At 34.2% G+C, this 15371-nt stretch overlaps 1 protein-coding gene across 1 annotated transcript in view; it reads left to right on the top strand.

Annotated features, from left to right (window-relative positions):
* Window positions 1–15371, top strand: part of LOC113233218 (EF-hand domain-containing protein 1-like) — a 98585-nt gene that overhangs the window by 73708 nt on the left and 9506 nt on the right. Inside the window, exons 8-9 of the mRNA XM_026468256.1 lie at window positions 10198–10267; window positions 11266–11382. Of these exons, the coding sequence (XP_026324041.1) occupies window positions 10198–10267; window positions 11266–11382 (187 nt within the window). The remainder of the gene's footprint in view (window positions 1–10197; window positions 10268–11265; window positions 11383–15371) is intronic.

Here is a 15371-nt window from a genome sequence, read left to right as displayed (position 1 = left end):
CACCTTAAATCACCGACGTGTGATACGGTCTTGATGAGTTCATAAGAATTGTGTTTAGATTGGTTTTCTTACCTTATACTTTTTCTGTAGCATTAATGGAGCTCCTTATGAAAGAGTTCGTCCAGACAAGTACTGCCACCTTCTGTATTTCTGTTGTCAAACAGTAATGTCAGTATTCCTGCGTTCCGATTTTGAAGAGTAAGGGTGCTGGAGAAATTACAGGTACATGGGACTTGTCAAGTTATGTCCCAGGTTAACGAGCGCGTGGTAGCGCCCTTTAGATCTTTGCTCAGGTTTATAAGCTCTAACTACTACACTAAGTACTACAGCTGTCATGGATAGGCGTGTCGCTTCCTGACACACGAGTTGTTCGTCCCGTCTCTAAATATCATTAAAAAAATGTATGAATATGTCCTATACCACAAGATATGGACCAATTTGAATTTTTATTTGTTATACTCCCCGGAAGACTGCTTTCTTTTTAATTTCTTCTTACAATCATAAACACCAGAACAGAGAAACACGTTTGAGTTTTGGATTTGTTTTTAATTAGACACTTAATATGTAATAGTATTTAAAAAGGAGGATTTATTAGTCAAATTGCGCACTAACACAAAGCCCTTATCTGAGGGAAAGTATATGTATATTTGCTTTTTCAAACAAACCAAGGTTCAACTCCAAAATTAAAACTGTGCATGCAGCACACACAACATTTTTGAATTTTATGTATAAAATAAGTTAATAATAGTTTATATGAAATATACACATGTAGGTCTACGTGTAACGTTAGTGAGTTTGTAATTAAAGTCGTAGGCGTCAACGTCATTGCTTATGTAACTGCAAAACGGTTCCAGACTCGCTTGCACACATTAATGAGATTACGGAGGTAAAGTACAGGTACTCTTGGTATTATTTATGTTTAATTTCGGCCTTGATGTTGTTTATGCGTTCTCGAGTATTGTTCTCGCTATAATCCTTTATTCTCTAATCCAACACAAAAACCCGTTTTGGCTCGTGTACTTAAGTGGTAATTTCCAGAAAGTTCCTCTACGCTACTGCCTGAATTGTATTATTTACGTTGTATTCAAATGTATATACAATTAATTTCCGTCAAAATTGTTACTTCATCTTATACTTTACATATATCTAAACATTCATTTTTAGTTAAGGCGATGAGATGCCCAAAATCGCTTAAATATGGTATTTTTGTGTATGTTTTTAGGCGATAACATAGCACGTGGAACTTCGAAAATAGTACATCCTGTAACACGTATCTTGAAGTGTAGCTTGAAATTCCTAGAATATTGTGACCGTCAGGATGGCTGGTCGCCTGTGGCGCCTGGCACTGAGTGTATATTCAAGAATTGCTACCTATTTGCATTGCTACATTCTGACGTCAGGATAGCTGGTCAAAATTTTTTTTTGATTTCTCAGAATATAGCATAGGTAGCAATTATTTAGAAAAGGTAGCAAATAGTAGCAAATAGGTAACAATTCTTGAATATACACTCAGTGCCAGACGCCACAGGCGACCAGCCATCCTGACTGTCACTATAATATTGCTTATTGTCATAGTATAGAAGACTTTCCAAGTAGACATAGAAATGAGACTTCAGTGACTGTTACAAATTATATTATAAGATCTTTCACTATAAATCTAAACGAAACAAAACACGTCTGTTCTAGTCAAAGATGCTTTTCGTAATGGCGCATGGCGGCCGCCTGTCACCGTTCCGTTGATATCGATGATGATGATATCGATTTATTTCTTATTTCGATGAAACTAATTCTTAATGACGCAAAGTAAGTTTTACCAAAATAAAATAATATTATGTCACGATATGCTAACAATAGGTAATACAAAAACTGGATTACAGTGAGACTCTGGTGGCCATTTTTTGACATATTTTTCTGGGGCAAACCAAACTTTCTTACTACCAAATTTGGTGTGGTTATTTAAATGGAACTTATCTTGATTCTGACACTTTATTTGTTTTAAATAAAAGACAAATAACAAATTTAGGAGTAAAAAGTATCTTCGCCTACTAAAGTGCGAGCTAAATATTTGCTTGCAAATTATGGACAGGCCCTTAACAGTGAAAAAATATCATACACAAAAAAAATAATTAAATATAATGCACCAATTCGTTGAAATCAAAACAAAATGTTTTTAAAAAGTCAAATTTTTTACTGTAAGGTGACAATAAAAAATATATATATTTTTGGTTGGATTTGATTGGAGAACCTAAAACACAAAGTATTCAAAACAAAAATGAAATTATTGTTTGCGTCCTTGATTATTTAGTAAAATTGTAACGTTGAAAACTTCTGCTGCGTAGCTTGCATTCGTGGGTTACGTTGCCAGACCTCTGTTTTGACATGGGTTTGACAAATTAATTTATATTGTATTGTAATCGGCTGTCTACCATCGAGCACGATACTTACGAGATATGTAGTTGGACATAGTTATGCAAACTATAACCAACCCACAAAATGTTACTTTCGAGATAATTAGATTTTTGTAAAAACAGTGTGAAGAAATAAATAGGTAAGTTATTTGAGACTAGAGATGCGCCGAGTACTCGTTTGCTACTCGGTACTCGGTGTACTCGGCCAAATAACTCGGTTCATGAGAAGAGTACTCGGTTAAAATAAAGCATCACAGCTATAGACATAATAAAGTAAAATCAACAATATATTTAAAATATTCAAAAGAGATTTATTACTAGAAATTGTAGACAATTGTAACAATTTCTAGCAATTTAGTAATTTAAAAAGAAAGTTTACATTATTAATATTTAAAATTTAACAAAGGTAAGTTATGTTGTAGGAATATTTACAAGGCTTTCTGCGCGTTCAGGTAATAGTCTGTTCCTTTTTTCTTCATACACATTACCCGCTTCGGCAAATAACCGCTCGCTATACACAGTGCTTGCAGGTGTACATAAAAACACTCGTGCTAACTGTGCCAGTTTTGGATATTTTGTTTTATGCTCTGCCCACCATTGGAAAGGACTCTGCGCTCAAGACAATAAACTTTCATTGACATATCGGCCTAATTCTAGAGCAACAGGGGCTTTTAGGATCATCGCGTTCCGGTTGTAATGAACCGAGTAACTCGGCTCGGCAAATGTTAAACCGAGTAATATTCGGCACTCGGTTACTCGGTAAAACTTGTACTCGGCGCATCTCTATTTGAGACAAACGATGTACTGTAGCAGTGAGAACGATATAGGGAAACTATTATATAGCAATAAATAGAAAACATTTTGTACCTTTTTATTTAGTTAACGAGAACCATGTTCTAGTTTTCGTAATGAAAACGCCAAAGATCTACAGTACTTCAGTATGTGTGACATAGATCCGTTTAGCATATTTAAAAAAAGACATTATATGAAGTTAAGCAACAAGGTTCTTTTTAGCTTTAAAGAAGTTACTTATAAGGTTGGTACCCTGAAGGACTTTTATTTTCCCCGTTTTAGCTTGGTATGTTGCCAGGATCTTTTGTTAGCGAGTAAAGGACAAGTCTGGTGTTTTACCTAAATACATAACTCAATTTCACTCGAGGTGTGGGTTGTTTCATGTTTGCATAACATGTCCAGTTCTTATATGCTTTGATATTTTTTGGTTTGATAGCATTTTGCATGTAGCATGCATTTTAAGTACAACGCCATCTGTTAGCGGCAATCAATATTATGTTAAATCAAGCGGAAGGTCCAACTACCACACTCTTACCGAATCGGGGCGTATGGCGCCACCTTATTGGAGAAATTATAGTAGGCGCGTTATCGCTCACGGTCATTGATACTTGTCAACGTCTTAAATAAAAGAAGCACAATTTATTTACTTTATATTTTTGTTAACTTGCTTATTGGCATGGAGTAAATATTATTAAAAATAGGAAAATAGTTTTACAGCTCTATAAATTTCATACGGAAATCAAAACAAAACAACAATAAAATACGTTGTTCAAAATTCAAATTAGTAGATTATAGTATTTAAATCTAATAATCGTGTTCCTATATGTATAAATAATCGTAATAACAATCTTGGAAATGAATATTCGTGTTCGGAAATCCGATTGCCGAGGAACATTGAGAAAATAGAAGCACTGTACTTACATGGGGACACTTTATTAATTCATGTTAGTAGACAACTTTTCCTATGCAACCCATATCATATAACCACAGACATATATCTATATGTCTGTGCATATTCTCTTATATTTAAAAACTAAATTAAAATTTACCTGTACAAAGAAAAATCTTTAAACAAACTGGATATACTATTTTCTTGTATGTTTACCACGATACTTTTTTTACTAAATTAGATAGATACCTAGAAGTAGAAGAAAATACCAATTTTAAAGTGATTACACGCGGCGACTTTTTGCAGCGATGCAAATGCGCGTTCGTGTAAATGTCTTGTAGTGATACGATAGCGCGTATGTATCGATGCAGTCGCGCGCTTGCATAGCTGCTTAAAATCGCACGTGTGTAACCGCTCTTAGAAGGACAAAATGTCCTTCTAAAATTTCTTCTATTTAAGAGCGTTGCTTTTATCGGTGCGATTAGGTATCGGCTTGCGAGTATCTCTGCTGAATGCCATGACTTGTTATGACATACATGCATATTTACTTAGTTAATATGCATGTATGTCATTGTCTAGAGATTACATGGATGGAATTACAGGATTTAATTCCGCCTTCCCCTTTCCATCATAAGGGGCAAGACGCAGGTTTGCGTCCCACTCCTATGTTGTGGATATTCCAAGGATTCACATGAAGCATTACGCTTCCAAATTTATGTGGTGAACGGCTATGGAGTAAATTCCCAGCCTGCACTCTTGTTCCCTGAACGTCATAACTCCATTAGGGGAGATGGACGTCAAATACGCGCTTATATTTTATATAAAAAAGAAAGCCGGTGACGTAGAAGCTATTTAAGTACATGAGTAACAATGAAAAAACGTTGGATCAACAAGACAGTGCTTCTAAACTAGGGAGGACATTACTTATAGTTGATACCTTTGGAGTTATTTGTAACATTATTATTCTTTCTATCTATTCACAATTTCAAAACAAATCTGTATTAAGATAATTATTTCGTCGTGCGGAATCGATCTGTGAATTATAAGATTATGAAATCGGACACTACTACGAATGTCTTTGGAAAATAATTAAAAAGTTTTCAACACATTGAATCTAGGATGGAAAAACATAGTTTATGCGTTGAACAGATTGTTTCTGTCTTTGATAATAGGATATAAAATTTCTTTGTAATCTTTTTAGTGTCTTTTTGTTTCGTTGGTTTATTAGTAGTATTTATATTTTCCTTTGGTATTACAATTTCAAGAATGTACGTAACTTTTTTTAATGTTACAAATGATCACATTATCATGAGTACAATAATCGTTAAAAGTGATGACTTTTTAATAACTAAGACGCTGTGCTGTTATAGTCAGAACATTTTCATTAACTGAGTTCTAACTGATAAATCTTTAGTGGAATTTTCCCTTAGAGACATCGATACAGTATAAATGTAAAAAGTGACTCTCCATATTTATCAAAGGGATGTTACTTCAGTAAAGCCTGGATTTAGAGTGCCAGTTTGTTACAAAAAAAGCAGACGCCGACTGTTGGACTTGTATTTTACTGAGTTTACGCCGCTGTATCTCTTCCATGTGTCCGTACGTTCGTGTTCGGTTGATAATCGCTAGTTATCGCATAAAACATTTTTATATAAAATAATTAATAGATTCAGGCGTTACTTTGCGGAAATTTATATTAAACAAAATGTAAGAATTTTGGCCGATTGTCGTACAAACAACATCTGAGGATGACTCGTAGAGATGCGAAACAGGATGTCGGGTATATTGTTGGTGATGGTGTTTGTGACTGTAGTTTTGCGCTTGTCTTATTTTATTACTCTTAGGCGGCGGGAAGGTGGGAAAATTAAGTGCATGACAAAAACACAAGCGCAGCTATTTTGCACGATTTAATTTACTGGGTTCGGGGACTAGTTAAGTAATTTACTTCCATTTTGCTCTACTAAGAGTTTTACATCTTCTTGTGATAGGGGCGCTGTGCAATCTACATTACAAAATTTTTAAATCATTAGCACTTGAGCTCCTTGTGAAAGAGTAGGGGGAGTCCCCCGAGTACCGGACACTTAAGGTTTTGCAGAAATTAAACAAATTCAGATCATGTTTTATTACGACACGTAACATTTTGAGATACACAATCATATTAAACATTCAAATAAATCAACATAAATGACTATCGAACAATTTTAACAACTAGAAAAAGAAACTAATCATTGGTCTTGTTTTTGGTATCACTGAAAACTGGCACCTAGTACCGGACAAGTATTAATTCAAACCCCTAATACCGGACAGTACCGTTAACATCGAGATTTCTGAAATAAAAACTTAGTCAATAATCTTTCATTAATACAGCAAATATACTGAAACATAAAGTATTCATTATTTTAAATAATATAACCTGACATGTGTATATAATTTTAAGAAACACGGCCACTTTCGATAAATCAACGCAAACAATAATTGAATTTAGTGAAAACAATTTAAAGATAACTTAAAAAAATTACAACGATTACAAACATAGAGATTTGAGCACTGTGGGATATCCGCGCAGGTTTCATGTGCTCATTCTTTACATGACCCACACTGAATCCAGTCTTCTTCGTAGTCTTCACAACAAACAACACAGTAGTACTTTTTTAGCTGTTTTTCAACCGATTTTATTTTTGTTTTCTTTATTTTTCATGTCCTTCGTCTTTTTAATTTTGCGATTGCCTTCTTTTATTATTTTTTTTCATTTTATTTTTCTTCTAAACGTTTGTATGGCGAATCAGTCAAAACTTCACTTTTTCAGCTCGACGTTTCCTTGTTTGTACGCTGCAGCAACATCTGGTAGTGGAGCAAATTATATAGCATAGAACATTTTGTCAAAATAAGATTGTCTCCCTACTAGGGAACTTGTATGGGTAAAAATATACTTGTCCGATACTAGGGAATCAGATATTGTCCGAACGTAGGGACACACCATACCTAAGTAAAATTTCGATTAAAATAACGTTTATTAATATATTTGCCACAAAAGTATTTGAATGTAAAATGTACTTACCAATGATTAAACAAAAAGCAATACACGCAATGTATTCTCTCGAAATAATAATTTGCGGTTTTTCCAATATTAGTCGATGCAACTGATTTCCGTGCGAAATGTGCAAAATGTCATCTGTAAATCGTATCAAGCGAGACTAAGGCCCCCCACGCCGCAGGGGGTTTCTTTCCATTAAGTTTAACATCTTTTTATAAACGAGAGCAAATGAGAGCAGCAATTATTTCATGTTTGGACGTGAACTGGCCGGTACTATACGCTGTCCGGCGCTCGGGGGATTCCTCCTACGTCCAGCAAAATACTGCCACTTTATATATTTCTACCGTCAAGTAGTAAAGTAATACAATTTACTATAATACATTTGTCACTTATCTTAGAGTACAGCTAATTGTGATTTACATTGTTTTATACACTCCAAAATCTGAAAGAATTGTAAGAAATAACGAGCGGAACCCAAAAAAACAGGCATATATTTTCGATGTCATCAATCCAAACTTGTTCTATAACCTTACATGATATTTAGTGCCAGCTAACACACATAAAACAATAAAAATCCTCGCAAGCTGCTGAAACAGACCCTTAACATTTAACGCTTTTACGAACGAAAAGTGCATTAAAAGTTGTTGATATTTGAAATTTAAATTCTGTACTGTCGCCTACAACGAAACGTATACTTCGTAGCCCAATTTACTTTTGTATGTATAATATACATTTGACACTTACGACACGTACACAGTTTATACGCGCAGCCATTTTTGTTGCAGTGCAGAGCTACAAGTAGCAAAGTATGTAATTCAAAATAAATAAATGGCGTACAAGTTGTATATTGGTACAGCTGGCATTAAAAACCACAAAATGAACAATATTGTAATGCCACGTGCTTTTATTTATTAGCCATAACACTTAGCCTTTCAAATGAAGCTATTTTGCAAAGCACGTAGGCGTATTTTACAATTCGGCTGGGACATAAACACATAGCGACTACAATCTTAAAATCTCTGTAATCGTTTGTAGAATTGTTATAATATTGGCCAAAAGGCGTATCGAAGTATAAAAGATAAACATGTCAAAAAATAAATATCAAACTTTAATCAATTAAATATTAACCAAGTAGTTCTACAATGTTTTGCCATTATTAGTATAATTTTATATATCCCCTTTCATTAAAAATCCTATGTTAAAAATGCAACTCTAAAGTTGAGATTCAAAAAACGAACTTTGGCTTTGACTAACCAAAGATGGCGATCTAAGCAAGTATTTCATATTTATAAAACGAACTTTGCATAAGTTTAAGCAAGAAATTATGAATAAAACTCAAAGTTTAATTGAAGTTCTTGCTAAGACAAAGTTCATGATATCATTATCATGATCATTATACTTGTACACTCTGCAATCGTTCTTAACGGCTTATTATGATAAAATACAACAGCTTTACCAATTCTGGACGTTATTCATAAATCACAAATTAAAAATATCTCGGTTACTCTTAAAATGTGCGGTACAATATTATTTTTAAAATGACCATAGAGAAATAACATTTTATAACTAAAAATCGTTTTTTTTTAAATGGCAAAAACCGCACGAACGTTTTGGTCAACCCATTATTTACCATTAGCCTTTTACTAACATGGGATATTGATTGTCCTAAAAAAATATATGTATGGTAAATATTTCGTAGGAATATCAATTTTATCTTCGTTGCGTATTGACGTTTATTCCAAACGACTATGTACTCGTATATAAATATATAACCTACTTACTGGTTAACATTTTAGATGAAATTATCTGTTTCCTTAGGGTCCTAATCTTAGCAGTACAAAGTCAGGGTTGATGATTTATATTAATTTTTGTTCTACAATGCCACCTCAACACGCTAAAGAAGAAAAAAGAAATTTTATTTGACGACCTGGGTGATCCAAGAGTTTGCACTGTAAGCGTTGAATGAAGATATCCCGGGTTGGTTTTCTGTAGGAACAATGTGACAAATTTTTCTATTTATTTTTTTTATAAAAAAATAAGTGCGCATATCATCTCCATTTCACTTGATAGAAAGTGACGATGAGATCGACGATGGAGCATGTACATGCACATGTATGCTTATGCCTATCGAATCTCGCCTTAAAAAAAAGAATGGAAAAGACCCAAGTAATAAGTCTGCAAGCAGGGAATACCACTCCACAGTCGCTCACTATATATGTAAATGACTAGATGTAGCTAATGTCATATTGTCAAGTTTAAGTATATAAATATGAATCAGAATGTATTCAATTCGAATCTTCACTAAACCAACAACATAGTTCGTTTTACGGGGACCCCGGGTTCAGGTTATTATTTATTATTATTATTTATTTATTAATTACAAAAAAAAAAATTTCTTAATCTAGAACATAGTCCCACTTAGTTCTACTTGGTTCTGGTCTGGGTATTCTGATTACAGCCCCGGAGTGAAATCCATCGCTCTTGTAGTACTTTGAGACCAGGGGTGATTGTTGGGAAAATTGTCTTTATTAATAATTTTCTTTTTTTTATTATCTTACGACGGGACGAATAAAACGTTGCGCCTGATGAAAAGCTACACACCTGTCCATAACAGTTGCAGTGCCACTCAGAGGTTTAAATCGCAAAGATTTGAGGGGCACTGCCACTGCGCCCGTCGCCCTGAGAAATAACTTGACAAGTCAAGTCCCATGTGCCTGAAATTTCACCAGCCCCCATACCCTTCAAAACCAGAACACAGTAATGCTGACATTGCTGCTTGGCGGCAGAAATTGGTTAGGTGGCAGTTGTACCCTGGACGAATTCTTACACAAGGAGCTCTACTGCTACTTCACATGTTCTACTTATGTTATTTGGATATTATAAATATTTATTGTTTAACGTATTATGTAATGTAACACGCAGACTCTAGAAATGATGGCACAACGACAAAAATGGCGCGCATAAACAAGTTTTAAAAATAAACTTCACGGTTGCCGCAGTACCTTTCATGGTACTTCCTGGTATGAAAGAAATGAATAGCCATAATTATAAGTTCTCACGTATAACAATTGCAGGACAATGTTGAATATAGAGCAGCCGCCGCGCGTCGATTTGAAACACGAGACAAAGAAGGGGTTCGAGAAGGTGAGACCACGTCTTCACCCACGGTTTAAGGTTTATTTTCAACAATCAAAACTTGCTGATGTTTCTTGTACGTATTTATATTTTATTATTATTATTAATGCGTTTTTAACCGACTTCAGAAAAGATTAAGGAGATTCTCAATTCGACTTTATTTTTTGTTTGTTACGCTGTTACTCCGGCAGTTGTGACCGTTTTCTATGATTCGTTTTTTTTATGAAAACGGGGTAGCTCAGTAGTGGGCCCATCTAAGGGTGTCAAATTAAAGGATCATTCCGGTTTACTGAATTTCATCCACTTTCCGTTAGCCGATTTCATAAAACTTGGCAAGTAATTCCACTAACTTTTGACATCGGTATTTTTTAATAAAAAAAAGTTATAATTATTGTGAATTTTACTTACCTATCTATCCTACATTTAATGTATTAAGAAATTCACTTACATTCACTCATAGTATCTATATTTTAAAAACAATAAACTTACAAAATAAGGATGTATCACAGCGATGCTAATAGACAATAAGCTTCTCAAGTACTGTACAGAAAGAATATTTATTTGTATGAACAACAAAGTGATAATACAATATACAAATGCAAAACAAAACAGTTAAACATAGCTGAGTAGTAACTACTAGTAAAAATGCATCTTATTAACCATACTGCCAGATTTTAGATTGTAATTATTCTCTAATAGTTTTATTTTTTTACATTTTGAAGAGAAAACGGCCATTTTGAAACTCCCTAAATTTAGCTGATATTTTAAATTTTAGAATGTAAAAAACAATAGGTTAGTCAAACGTTATTTGAATTTAAATCTAAGGAACATTTTGTGCTATTAAGGCCCGCTACCGAAAGCGCAAGATGTTGTGAAGGAATATTTAACTGTCTGTAAAAAAATCTTATAGTACCTACCTGTTAGTTTTCTAGCTCTTAAGACACCAGTGTACGATTTTTATGTACCTACGCTAAATGCGTATTAATAACATGTCTGTATTTTCACAGAAATACCCTCCTCACATCGGTATCGGTACTCCGGAAGATACGCTGCAGTCATGTTTCGGCCTAATCCCGAAACCACCCAAAAAAGATATAATTAGATACAATTTAAACGCTAGTAAGGCGAGTATACACAGAACTCTTTATTCAACCGGTCCCGCGTGATAACGACACACGGTGTCCGTGACGATTTTGGTACTGTAGCGTCCTAGAGCGACACGGTATCGGTAAGTAATTTCATCCACCATTAAAATGAATAATTAAGTTTATATATTTTATAATAATAATATGTTTACCAAAATCGTAAGGGACACCGTATGTCTCTAGGGCGCGTGACGCTAACATACATGTATAATAATAATTAACCTGCACGTGGAAGAAGGTTCACACCTTTAGAAAACTATGCAGTCTCCAACCCCTAAACCCTCTCCTTAGAGGAGAATTTTCCCAGCCGAGAGACATTTACTGGCTTGATGACGATGATAAATAATGATTATAGAAACTGCGATAAAAATAAATTTCTATAAAATATTTTCACACCTCACATGTCTTAACTGATCTCATAGAAAGTACGACGGACATTTAGAAAAACCTTAAAAAAATGTCGAATTATGATAACAATGTTTATATTTATCATCCAGTATATAACCAGAAGTAGAGACGAAATAAGGGCCATCCATCACTGGCAACTCATCAGGCAAATGGGCCTTATGTCACATTTAAATATCAACTCTCGTTTGCAAATAATGCAGCGCCAACAACTGACCTGTGCGTACGTTTCCGTATATTCCAAAAATATTCTGTATTTATTGTAATAAAGATAATAATCTCTAACTGTAGGGGGCTGTTCCATTCGGTGCTGTGGGAAAAACAGCAAAACATCTAATTACAAAACAAACGGATTCACATTTCATCTGTAATTAAATATTAAATACGTATAGCAAATCCCAAGTTAAACTGGTCGATTTGAAGTTAAACAATTGACGACACCCGTCATTTGTTTTGAATTCGGGCTGGTCAATCGAAGCGCAGTTATCACCGTAATGATATAGCAGAATAGTTTTCAAACAAATTAAATGACATTTCGTTTATGTGTCTGGTTACACCTTTTTTTTTTTTCATTGCCACGTATATCAGAATGTTTAATTTGAAAAGAGAATATATATATTTGAATCGTCTTTTGATTTCGATTAAACGTTCTGGTACGTGTGGCCAGTAGTCTAAATGAAAGATGTTATCATAATTCAACATTTTTAGCGATCTTTAAATACGTCCATATAGATCATAGGTTCCTAAATTTTTTAGCAAACCTTAGGCAAAACTTAGGCAAGGTAAAAAAATTTCAACGCCCACCACTACAGAAAATAATAAAACACATATTTTTTTTACATTAACTTTAACACAAAAAAATCACAAAAAAAAATTAGGCATGTAGTGAAGTTTATGCATCATTCAGATTTTTTTCAAGTACGATAATATCCCTGGACAGCATCAGCGCATCCCGATTGCTTCCGAGGCCCCTAAGACGTTTCAGCGCCCACTTAGGTAGGGACCACTTTGGGAAACTATGAATTATAGATGATATAGAAACTAAGCATACAGTATTAACATTTTAAAAGTTAACATCGATGAATTTCTAAAAATATATCTCAAACACACCTAATAATCTGGGGTATCAGGAAAGCAAAATCGACGAAGCGTATGTGGGCCCAATTTTGTCACTGATTATTTTAAACAATGGAAAGTTCGGTGTCCCCTTCACAATAAAATTCAGTCTTTTACTCTTGAAAAGTTTACTTGATTTATGTCTCTCGTTTCGTGTTGGCACTGTGTCGAAGAAAAACTACTGTAAAAAGTTCATAATAAAGGCAAGAATCTTTATCATATTAAAAGTTAGTAATACTTGTATTTATCACACAACGCTTCGACTTCTCGACTCCATTAAAGTTGCATTTGCTAAAGAATCACGAGAACTGAAGCGTGAGGAAAACTCCCGCTGTCGAGATCCCACTTGCACTTACAATGCATTAAAGGCGAACTCGGAAACTTTTGGACTAACTTTTCTTGGTTTTTGTACTTTTTAGTTTGCTCAATTGATTACAAATGTCTTTTGTAAACTGTAGTTTGTACTTTTTTGTATGCTTATATATAATGTACCGGCACGCTATGATGGCCGTTTTTCGACATTTGTCCGCTCATCAAGTTTCGTATTAATTCATAACGTCGGTTTGTTTGAAAAAACAAATATACGCGATTTAAATCCGGAAAAATAGTTTCATTTCCTATACATTGAAGGAGCTAATTGATGTAGGGGAAAGGTGTACGAGATGATCCTTGGAGGTAAGATGAACCTTTTCAATTGTAGCGAAACTAGTAACGTCATCTAGATATTTTTTTCGGTAAAATGTAGGCCTCAATGAGCGCTCTCATCAGTCAATTCGTTATGGCGATGTGAGTGACAAGTTCATTTTTGTGGAAATAAATAAAAATTGTGTGAGTTTGATCTAAGGTAAAGTTGATTAAAAGCTTAAGCAACTTCCATTCTAAGCAATCAATTGCTAAGATTTTTGTGTTGGTGACTTTGTATAATGCTCTATTTACTTTTTTAATGGCGTGGTAACAGTAAACATCATACAGGTTATTATGCCGAACAAAAAATGAAAATATGTAAATTGGGGCAAGATGATTATGGTTTTGGTGTACGAGATGATCCGGGATCATCTTGTATATTGTTAATATTGTTAACGGACTATTTTTAATTTGTACGTTTTTCTGAGTACTGAAAACTCTTAATTAAATAGCTTGCAATACGAATAAAATAGTAGAAGACTGGATTTCGTTTACATGATCGATCTCGACTAATAACAAATATAAATGCTTTTTCTTGTTTTAGACCAGGCCGCGTAATTGTAAAAGAAAAACCATTCGCGGTGGGTGGTCGGAAGACTATATGATCTAAAGAACTAGAGGCGTAAAAAGTAGGACGCCACATAGATCGGCAAGTAAATAGTTCGCAGTAGGTACGCGTGCATGTCATTAAAAAGTTGCGCTAAAGGTAAAAATAAATGGTCTGTCAGTTCAATGAAATATTTAGGTGAAAAAAAAAACTGTTTTCATCAGATATGTTCAACAGAAAATCGAACTCGTAAAGTACATTAAAGATATGGAGACGAGGATGGATATCAACTTGCCGTAAAAAAACAATATCACCCGCCCTTAGGTACCTGTAAGATATAAATTAATTAGGATTATTTGTTCTCGAAGTTCCGTAACTGTTGTTTCATACACCTAGATTACATAAGTGAGGACTTTGTTAAGTCTAAAAAGTTGTTGTTTTCATTTATTTCTACCAAAACCTAGAAATATTCCTAAATAGAGGCAAGGAGATCCCCTGGATCATCTTGCCCATACCCTTAGGATCATCTTGGACACCCCGGTGTCCAAGGCGATCCTTTAGTAGGGTTTTAAAAATATTCAAATATAATAATGAAAAATAAAATAATGAAACGTTTTTAGTAAGACAACATGTAAATAGATAAATTTTGTATCATTCGACGCTTTTACATCTACTTTAAACTGAATACCTTTTAAATTACCACCATTCTCCCTTAAGGGGATCATCTGGTACACCTTTCCTCTACATTGTTGTCAATAGTGACGCACAGTAAACTTTTTGGAATGTATAATTTTACGACACAACTCGGCATTTGTTTTTCGAAATTCGAAATTTAAAAAATGAAATCTAATACGATCGTCACTTATGGGATCGCTGGCCAGCACAACTTCCACCTACGGCAAACTCGCGTCAAAGCTCAATGCAAAACAAAGCAGTTTCGAATTAACGATATAATAAATAAACATTTTTATTTTCGTTTTATTAAAAATTTTATTCTGCTACCCCTTGCAGTACTAGTTATAAATATAAAAACTTATATAATTATGCGACTCGCATTAGAATGTTTTTTCAATAATGAAATGAGATTTGACCACATTATATTGTAATCTCTCAAAACGGCCATCATAGCGTGCCGGTACTGTAGTTTTAGTATTCATACTTAGAATAATAACGCATAGAATGATAGTTTCATATCAAACGAACTGTCACAAGTGAG

The sequence above is a fragment of the Hyposmocoma kahamanoa genome, unplaced genomic scaffold, assembly GCF_003589595.1.
Source record: "Hyposmocoma kahamanoa isolate Upper Pololo Valley unplaced genomic scaffold, ASM358959v1 78, whole genome shotgun sequence".
Lineage (NCBI taxonomy): Eukaryota > Metazoa > Arthropoda > Insecta > Lepidoptera > Cosmopterigidae > Hyposmocoma > Hyposmocoma kahamanoa.
This window is presented reverse-complemented; position numbering and strand designations above follow the sequence as displayed.